The sequence below is a fragment of the Mytilus trossulus genome, chromosome 13 (assembly GCF_036588685.1).
Source record: "Mytilus trossulus isolate FHL-02 chromosome 13, PNRI_Mtr1.1.1.hap1, whole genome shotgun sequence".
In the NCBI taxonomy this organism is placed as follows: Eukaryota; Metazoa; Mollusca; class Bivalvia; order Mytilida; family Mytilidae; genus Mytilus; species Mytilus trossulus.
Genome location: NC_086385.1, coordinates 9,654,169 through 9,664,911, shown reverse-complemented (window position 1 = coordinate 9,664,911; position 10,743 = coordinate 9,654,169). Strand labels below are relative to the sequence as shown.

At 31.2% G+C, this 10,743-nt stretch overlaps 1 protein-coding gene across 2 annotated transcripts; it reads right to left on the bottom strand.

Annotated features, from left to right (window-relative positions):
- Positions 1-1,649: 1,649 nt before the first annotated feature.
- Positions 1,650-3,725, bottom strand: LOC134695393 (heat shock 70 kDa protein 12A-like). 2 transcript variants are annotated; one of them, XM_063556632.1, is made up of 2 exons: positions 3,548-3,725; positions 1,650-2,610 (listed from the first exon to the last, which is right to left on the bottom strand). In XM_063556632.1, exons 1-2 carry the CDS (start codon positions 3,558-3,560, stop codon positions 1,985-1,987), a joined length of 639 nt encoding a protein of 212 aa, XP_063412702.1. In that variant the 5' UTR covers positions 3,561-3,725; the 3' UTR covers positions 1,650-1,984. The 2 variants fall into 2 exon arrangements, with proteins under 2 accessions (XP_063412702.1, XP_063412701.1); XM_063556631.1 differs by lacking the exon at positions 3,548-3,725 and adding an exon at positions 2,897-3,023.
- Positions 3,726-10,743: the final 7,018 nt, after the last annotated feature.

The following is a 10,743-nucleotide window of genomic DNA, read 5'->3' as shown; positions in this document are numbered from 1 at the left end:
ATTTATATAGCTATTTTCTGATCATTTGGTCCCATTGTTGTCTCTTTGACTCGTTTCCAGCTTCCTTTCACATTTCTACGTCCATTCATATAAATTTAAATCATAGTAATGTTCACTGTGCTTTTTCCGTGTACATGTAAACACATTTAATTTGTTACATGAACCGTCATAATTTTGACTGAATATAATAAGATTGCTAAACCTGTCCAGCAGTCGTTGGCCTAAAGTCCATATATAACATAAGGAAATATAATATATTTTCATCAGAAGCAATTTCGTGAATGCAACCTGAAGATACTATATTGAAGTTCTAATTTAGATGTATTTAGTTCTTGTTTTATTACGATATTGAACCGAGAGATTATGAAAGAAATCTTCATCATGCATAGCTTATGCATATAGCTCAGGTTTTTACTCATTAGTTTGCTTTATTTGTTTTACTTTTCGAAAGTATAAGCTGTTTAACGTTTGTCTATGTTGATGATTTGCGTATAGTGTGCATCTAAAACAGCAAAGCTTCTACCGTGTGATTTTATTATAACACTGAATATATACGTATGCATGAAGAATGCGTCTACTTGGGACCTAGCTTCAAGCCAAGTAGCCTAGTGTCATATGTTCGCAATAACATTGAAATATGGTAATTGCTTGATTCATTGAACTTATATATTTAGCTTAAATTATTTGGTTCTTGGGTTGTGTAATAAAGAAGAAAATCGCTGTTAAAATATCATATTCGTGCATAACCCGAAATTTTGTCCGGTTATGGCTGAACAGTTGGTGTTTTTTATCTGATACAGTCGTAGATCAAATCATACAGGCATCAGAAACGCTGTTTAAGAAAGTGAATTAAAACAAATGTGGGCTTTTAACCTTTCACTTCGGCAGCAGCGCAATTGGTACCATTTCATTGACATCTTAATAATTATTTTCAATTCTTTAATGTGCAAAAGTGAATACTTTTTCAAAAGGTTTTGAGTACAAAAAGCCAAAGAAGTTGAAGGCTTAAAATCTGCTGTTTATGAGAAATGTTTTGCTTCAACAGACAAATCATAGAACAATATAATTAAAATGATTGAAAACAATCATCCAAACATTTACCACTAATTTTAAGCTTGATATGAGGAAGGATATTTCTGTGTTTTGAAACCACCTTAAATGCAATAAAATATTAGTCTCCATATCAAAAACAAATCTACGAAATAGTTTAACAATATCCATTGAGAGTATCTCCAAAGAAAATATCAACTGTTAAAAAAATAAACAGAAGCAAACACCAACAATCGTTCTAAATGAAAATCCTTGTTTGTACAACTATATTTGGCGACAAAATATAAACAAACACAGTAAATGAGTCTCATTTTATTATTATCCTCAGTATATATATATAGAGATATCCTAGTAAGGATATTACAATATTTGTATATAGATATCATCGGATCTTATTGGCCATGCTATAGTGATTGTCAAAATGTGAATAATATAGGGTTATTGCATGAATTTTGGGGAATATTGTCCCGAGTAGAATTTTATATTGCACGAGCTTGCGAGTGCAATAAATGTTCTACGAGGAACAATATTCCCAAATATTCATGCAATAACCCTTTTATTCTTTTATTATATAGCAATATAATATTTGAAAGAAAAATTGGTTTAAACTAAGAAATTGACGTTGATGACGTCATGAATTTTGAATATTTATTGAAATTTTATTGCACGCTAACTTTTGGTTACTTTCTGTGGGAAATTTTATATTGCTATACAATATATATATATGTTTCGTACTTCCAAATATGCATTTGAGTGATATTAAAAAATTATTTTCTAGAATGTGTGTTTCGATTGTCCAGTATGGTAAGTTCTATCTAATTCAATACCTATAACTTTGCTGTTTTGCTGCTATTTTTATATAGCTAATTGAGTTTATATATTTGTGCTTCAATTTTATGAACAAGAATCAAACTTAATATGATTGGATTCCTGTTTACTGACAAGACCGACTTCCACACTCAACAGCTCCTTTCACCATTGATATATAAGCATCGTTCGAAACAATAACGCTTTTGTGAAAGAACTTTTGTCGAACAGCTTCTTGAACTAACATACATTCAGAAAAACCACCGATCATGACGATGGCTGTCACTTTATGTGAATCTCTATATTCTGTGAAAACGTCTTCCATCAGCGTTATAATCTTGTTAATAGTTGTCTTGAATAACGTATGCACTATATCGGCCTCAATTCGCAGAAAATCACCCTTCAGAATGATGTCATTGCTATATTTAGAAGTTGAAATTACATTGAATAAACTCTCATCACGGATCTTTAAGCAGATATTATTTAGACATGCATATGGAACTCTCATTTCTATTTTGTCTTGACTTCCTTCAACATTTCTTTTTATTTGTTCACATTCCCTAATAATAGCGTGATGAGCATCGGGAGCCTCTCTGTTTAATGATTGCATCACTGATTTACCAAATATAGTATCTAAAAGATCTAAAAATCTGTTATCTAGTGCTGTGCCACCGCAATCATTGCCTATTCTGCGAAACTTTTCTATGATTCCAAGAGTAGCTGTCTTGATTACTGTTACATTAGCAACACAACCTAATAACAATAATCTGTATTTAAAATCAAATTGAATTGTGTGTGATTAAAACACACATATATATTTCATATAGATACAATATACGTAAGAGTATTGATAATGGAATGAAGAAATATTTGAATACAGATACAAAACAAACATCAAGTTCAAAATCAATTTCAATATTTCAATGACTATTTAAAAATTTGTTGAACAAATGCAATCGTGGGTTACCTGTTACAAAAAAATCAAGGGAAATTGGTACTCAACAAAAAAGAATGAATATACAGTAGATAATCATAATACCTCCTATATTAACAACCATATATTCATTTCCTTTTTGTATTTGTTGGTTATGGTTTCCGTCCATTAAGCTCTGACAATAAGCGATTGTGGCTTCCACCTCCGTTACCAATAGCAAATGACTAATAAGTATTCCAGCCTTCGAAATAACAAATACAATTAGATAAAATTACTGTTAATAGTTATCAAAAGCACCAGGATAATAGTTTTATACGCCAGACGCGCGTTTCGTCTACATAAGACTCATCAGTGACGCTCATATCAAAATATTTAAAAAAAAAAAGACAAATAAATACCAAGTTGAAGAGCATTGAGGACCCAAAATTCCAAAAAGTTGTGCCAAATACGGCTAAGGTAATCTACTCCTGGGTTAAGAAAATCCTTCGTCTTTCGAAAAATTCAAAGTTTTATAAACAGAAAATTTCTAAAAATGACCATATAATTGATATTCATGTCAAAACCTCATACTTAGATTTTTTTTTAAAGAGCTGTAACCTTTACATTGTCATGTACAGTGCTTTCTGACGTTCATTACTTAGCACTAATAATTGAACATCGTGTGAATAATTTTTTTTACCATTCATTTATTTACAAATTTTTAATGCCACTGAAAAAAAATATCAAGTACCTTAGTGTTTAAAAAAACGGCCTTACCTGCTGTGCACATGACCTCAGGATCGTTTCACTTGTTTCCGTCAAATCTGCTGAAACAGGGATCACCCATCTTGTTTCATCTATTTTAAAAGGTTCATCTTTCTTGCCCAGTTCTTCCGTTATATGGTAAACAAAGGCTTTGATAAACATTTTGAAAACCTGGCTAGCCGGAAGTAGCTTTCCTGTCACATCTTCCAACATCATATCATTGGTGATGTTCTAAAATATGTAAGAGCTAATTCTAATGGTGGTTTTAATTTGAAAGAAAACATTTCATTACTCGTGTGAAATAAGTTGGATCTTGAAATTGAGAATGGAAACGTGAAATATGTAACAGAGACACACACCCGACAAAAGAAGACCACCAATATGTCTTCAACACAGCGTGAAAATCCTGCACCCGGAGGCGGGCTTCAGCTGGCTGCTAAACAAGAGTGTGTACTAATATGCACCGAAAAATGACGTCAAACTTAACTGCAAAACATATATTTGAACTAGGGATGTCAAAAGATCTGAAATTTAATACTCGGATACTCGGTCATGATTCTCGAGTACTCGCGAGTATTCGGATAAGCTAAAATGTTTATTGAAAAGTTCAGATTTTAGGTGGGATGCAGTATTTTTGTTAATACCTTTCATAAACATGTTAACGAAAGACAAACGTAGTACTACAAACGTAGCATGATGCTGTTTTGTTTGTGTAAATTAAACAATGAATTACCGACTGCCGTTTCTATAAATAATCTATAATCATAACAGCAATATGTGTTTGTGTTCGTGTTCATGAACCTAATTCCAAACAAAAATCAAAAATATTTACTTATAAAGTTCGACAAAGTAGACACTATACATGTTTGTTTCGTCTGTTCCTTAGGAGTTCGTATTTTTTTATAATACGACTTGTCCATTTATTGTCAACAACAATATTAGACTTCAGCTACTTTTGCTTATTCGTGCAGTTCAGTCTTAATTTTTCTGTGTTTTTTTTTTGGCGCTATCGTTTGTCTGATCTTTTTTTTTGCCATTCCGTTGTCTGTTTATTTTCGACTTTTGGGTATCCCTCTCACCTATATCTTTAAATTGTAAATAAAACAATAAAGTTCAGTTTCAAATACAGAGTAATTACATTAATTTGAATATACATCTCATACCAATTACGTTTACATAGAAGTCTTGATTAAAAAACAAAGGTAAGTTTTTACGGCTTGTGATGAGTTAATTATTAATCCATGAAAGTGTTGATCCGTGTACAAACACGGTCAAAAATGTCTCTAATCAGTTGCGTAGGGTTCAACGCAGGTCATTTTGTTCTTGTTTAGAAATATGATCTGGTCAACAATTTCAGACGAAAGACTGTTTGACTTTCTATTTTTGTTACAATACATGTATATGAAAAAAATCCCTCGGAAGGAAAGGACGTTGCGGGTACTGCTATAACAAAAAGTAGTCTCAATATATTATATTTATGTTTTTAATTGATTTTTTTAAGTATTACGAATGGGTTATTTCAAAAGAACTCAAGTGAGTGGGAATGTGAAGAGAAATATCTCAAGATGTATAACAGTCAAACGAGTATCCGAGTACTAAAACTGTACTCGAGTATTCGGCCTTTCGATCGAGTACCCGAGTACTCGAGTACTCGTTGCCATCCCTAATTTGAACCAATACTGAAAAATTATACATGATAAAAAAAAAGGCCAGAGGTTCTTGACTTTGGACAGCCACAAATAAATTGCGGCATGGTTAAGTACGTGTTTTTTTTTAAATCTCATCCCTCTTCCTATTGCCCGTAACCAATATTGAATAAACAAATAAACAGCAATATGCAGAGTTCAATTTGGATCTTAACAATTATGTGCTCAGTTCCCATATATAGCACGATTTGCTAAATGTATTTATAAAAGATAGAAAACAGACCCATATAATTTCAAAATAGCATTTAAAAATAAAGATTACTCGCATTAAAGATTCCGAAAAAAAGAAGAGAAAACTAGAGATTAAACCCATTCGTTTGTACCTTCTCTGTTAATTAACCAAAGTTTATCTTACCGCTTAACTAATTGATTTTCCTGTTTACAAAACATTGAATTTTACGAAAGACTAAGGATTGTTTTATCTCAGGCATTCCTTCCTGTCACATCTTCCAACATCTTATCACTGGTGATGTTGTAAATTATGTAAGAGCTAATTTTATTGGTGGTTTTAATTTTATTAGTCGTGTGAAATAAGTTTGATCTTGAAATTGAGAATGTAAATGTGAAATATGTAACAGCGACAAAAACCCGACAAAAGAGCAGAAAAGAAGACAATCAATCAACCAATTTGTCTTCAACACAGTGAAAGTCCTGCATCCGGATACGGGCTTTAGCTTACTGCTAAACAATAGTGTGTACAGGTATACACCGAAAAATGACGTCAAACTTAACTGCAAAACATATATTTGAACCAATACTGAAAAATTATACATGATAAAAAAAAAGGCCAGAGGTTCTTGACTTTGGACAACCACAAATAAATTGCGACATGGTTAAGTACGTTTTTTTTTAAATCTCATCCCACTTCCTGTTGCTTGTAACCAATATTGTATAAACAAATAAACAGCAATATGCAGAGTTCAATTTAGATCTTAACAATTATGTGCTCAGTTCCCATATATAGCACGATTTGCTGAATGTATTTATAAACGATAGAAAACAGACCCATATAATTTCAAAATAGCATTTAAAAATAAAGATTACTCGAATTAAAGATTCCGAAAAAAAGAAAAGAAAACTAGAGATTAAACTCATCCGTGTGTACCTTCTCTGTTAATTAACCAAAGTTTATCTTACCGCTTAACTAATTGATTTTCCTGTTTACAAAACATTGAATTTTACGAAAGACTAAGGATTTTCTTATCCCAGGCATAGATTACCTTAGCCGTATTTGGCACAACTTTTTGGAATTTTGGATCCTCAATGCTCTTCAACTTTGTACTTGTTTGCCATTATAAATATTTTGATATGAGCGCCACTGATGAGTCTTCTTAGAAGAAACGCGCGTCTGTCGTATTAAATTATACTCCTGGTAGCTTAGATAACTTGTTAAATATATAACACTGAAATTAAGGAATTAAGATAATTCACAATTATACAGAATATTTGAAATATTTTCAACTTAGGAAATAACTGTATTTTGTTTTAAGTCTGACTTATGGAAAACGTAGATAATATTGTCGCAAATTGAGTTTACTAAGCAACGCGTAGCGGGGCTAGGTGACAGTAAAATCTACTTTTACCAAGGCCAAGCCTAAAATGCAATACAGTTATTTCTATTCTTATGCATCGTACTTAAATACAATCAATTGACTAAATATTTTCGCTTAAAATGTTGTAAATGAAAAAGACCTTGCAACAGTTTCATCGTGTTCAACCTCTAATAACGTGACGTCATATGTATACTTACCATGTTAAACAAGAACACTTGACGTATTCATACTTGTCGTGCGTTTCAAAATTTGTTTTTTGAATATTGACAAAAATGAGATTTTGAGGTTCAAACTGTGACTTTCTTGTTTATTTTGTGATAAGTATCATAGAAAATAAATCGGAATTCAATATGGTAGCTTTCGTAGTTACTGGCTTGTAGAACGTAAAATCTAACCCTTCAGAACATTTTACAACGTGCTTTTTTACAACGTGAATGAAAATTATTGTTACAAACGAATTGCATTAGAATTATGAGTAGTATATCCGGACCTGTTTGGTAAAATGACCGTGGCATACCCTAAAACATTTCATATTGACTGCACATTGTAGAAAATGATCATAGTAGGTAAGTTTTTCTAACACAGAAAGAAATGTCAGACAAAAAATTTTGAAAATGTGTTTTATAGTGGTGTCATCAACGTACATAAAACAGTTATCCACAAGAGATCACATGACGATTAGAATTAGAAATTGCAATCAAATGACGGTTATTACTTGACTTTAATGATATGCAAAACTGCATAATGAACCCTATACCTAACCAAATTCTACTTCACATGTGCATTTTGTTCGCGTTTAACATCAGACAAGATTTATAAACCTATTTGAGGATTCAACTTCCATGATAGCTACTAGCGCAAACTTTTCGCAGCGTGTACGACATGTAAAAAGTCAGGAATATGACAGTTGTTATCCATTTATTCGATCTGTTTTTTGAGTTTTCGATTTTGCCATTTTATCAGGGACATTCAGTTTTAAAACTTCCTTGGCGTTCAGTTTTTCAGTGATTTTATTTTTATATAAATGACCCTTTACAAGAACGTCATATTTTTGGTGATTCTGTGTTGTTAAGTCTTCAGTTTTATATGGAGTGTGTTCACTCAAGTGTTGATTTACTTGAATACTTTTACTCATAACAAAAACAGATGTAAATCAAGACAAATGGTGAAAAAAAAAAGTATGATAAAAATGTACCTGAATAGTATACCTTTTTGATATTGAATCCTCTGAAAAAATAGTAATCATTCTGAATGTCGTCCATACACTTATCTGCATACCCATTTTCTGCATCATACCCAAAACACTGGAGCTCTGTGTTAATGTCCAATAGAATACATGTTGGAGTTTTAAGTGTCAAAAATTGCCGATAGCCAGATTTCCAAGACTGATTAAAATGTATTTTCAGCGAATTCGGTGTATTAGATTTAAATGAATATGCATATCCGCAATATGTAGTTCCAAAATCCAAAGCTACGATTGTTCTCAATTTCAAACGTTCCATTATATTGTTTTTACCTGAAAAGAAAATATTGGCATATTTGTTTGTTGCTATAGTGTTTGGGGTTTTGATTTTATCATTGAAAGAGGTTAAGACGCAGATAACATTTTAAAGAGACAACACTCCAGCAAGAAAAAAGATGAAGATATTAATTAAGTAAATATCATATTGTTTCATGTTTACTTCATATATATTCTAAATTTTAAGGCTTCGTTCTGCACTGATACACCCTAGATACAAGATGTAAAGTTCGACGTTGCAACTCCAGCGGCACTCTTCAAAGTAGCTATTCCCGTAGCTGCATTTCAAATTTCGCGAAATATGATGACGCTTGCCGTCAAATAGTTTTACCGAGTGGAGTAATCTTATATAAAAATGATGACTGAGGTATAATAAAAGTAATTATTATAAATAATTCAAATATATTAAAACAGGTTTAATCTACCATTTTCTACACAAGGGAATGCCATTATAAAGTCGGGACTATGACGTTTGTTTTCTATTTGTAGAATGTTTTTGAGCTTTTGATTTTACCATTTGAAGAGAGACTTTCTATTTTGAATTTCCCTTGGAGTTCGGTTAATTTGTTATTTCACTTTTTTAAAGTTAAAACGCATCTAACATTTTAAAGATTTGACAATCCAGCAAGACAAAAGATGTAGATCTGTATTACGTTCAACTTAAAGGGATACATATAACTTTCTTAAGTAATAATAATAGTCTTTATGTAAATTAATTTACTTTAAAATTGCATTTTTCACACACGGAATACACATAACTAACAACGACTATAAAAGTTCCTGGTATTGGACAGGCGAAAACACGCGACAGAGTTTAGCATATTTTATGATATCTCAACCACCCATTTATATATCTAGCTGATGTTGAATACATGTAAAAAAACACAGAAATGCGTACAGAAAATTGCAGTTCAAAAAAAGATACCAGACCGATGATAGAATAGACGAGTCTCAAGAAACAATTCAATATGACAAAAACAACATAAATTTACAAAAATAACTACTATTAGTTACTGATATGCCTTCTCAAGACTCCAATTAAACTGATTGAAATATTATGTCTTCATCTTATGGTAGTTTAGCTCAATCCCTCTCGTTAATAGTAGATTATCATGCTATCATATATAAAATGTGAAGATCATAGCCCGTATTATGCCAACAACTGGTTGTACATTTTGTAGATAAAGAATGGTTATTGTGTATGTTGTGATCCTTTGAGGAAATCGGTATTGAATGCAATGTATTTATTTTTACCATATACTAATTTCTTGACCATGATTCACAAAATTTGTCAGTAGGAAAATAAACGTATGTTCAATCTCGTATATTTAAAATTGAACATTACGGGAAAATCAATAGAGTTAAAAATCTTACAATAAAATGTCAATTAAAAAAAAACCAAAGATTGAAAAAAAAATGATTAAACACATACATATGTACGTTGACCATTTTAATGTGTTGAGATTCTGTCAATGTTTACCAACTGACATCAGTAAATTTACGTGTATAAATATATATATAAGAAATTTTTTTTAGAAATATGTTTAAATTACTTACTAGCCTTTCTTTCGACTATCAATTTTAAATTGCATTTTCCAAAATATATTTTTTTCTTTTCTAAGAAAAAGCAACCAACCTTAATCGTTAATGTTGAGAGTGCCTTGAGTTTTGTCTTTGTATAATGAACCTTGCTGCCCTTAAGAAATTATACAATAATTTCCATTTAAACCTTTTAATAGGTGTACTATCAAACAGATGAGTTTCAATAGGTTATACATAAGCTATATCAAAAGTTAAATAGTTACGTATAGTATGTACATTTTGTAAATAATCACCGAGGTATTGAATATATTTTAAATGACAAGCAGTGTGTAAGTGTCTACTTCTTGGAATTCTGATTAAATGACTTTTTTTTAAATCATTTGTAATTCTAGGAAGGATAATCTATTTTATAGAATGTTAAAAAATAGTCGTTTAATACATATACGCTACAGTAGATCTAGCTCTTTAAATCCATTCATAAACATTCTTATGACAAATTATTTCCTATAAATAGATAAAATGAATATGATTTATTCAATACGGAGAAGTGTTTTGTTATTTATTTTGAATAGAAATCACATTGTTATGTTTGCTTACTGCAGAAATATATATGTTTTAATCTTTTTTTTTCAAACAAGTGATTTATATAATGGTTATAAAACAAATCAACAGCATGCTCAGACGGCAAGTGGCATTCTAATAACGCTAAAGCAGTGGAAATCTGATTAAAATAAACTTTAAAAGTTCGTAAGAGTTCCGCAGAACAGTGTCTCGCCTAAACTTTTGCTGTTAATCGCAGGCTCACCAAAAATGAGGGAAAAGCAATAAAAATATTCCTCTCGATACGATCTTTTGACTGTCAGATGACTGTCCGAGTTTGTTAAAATT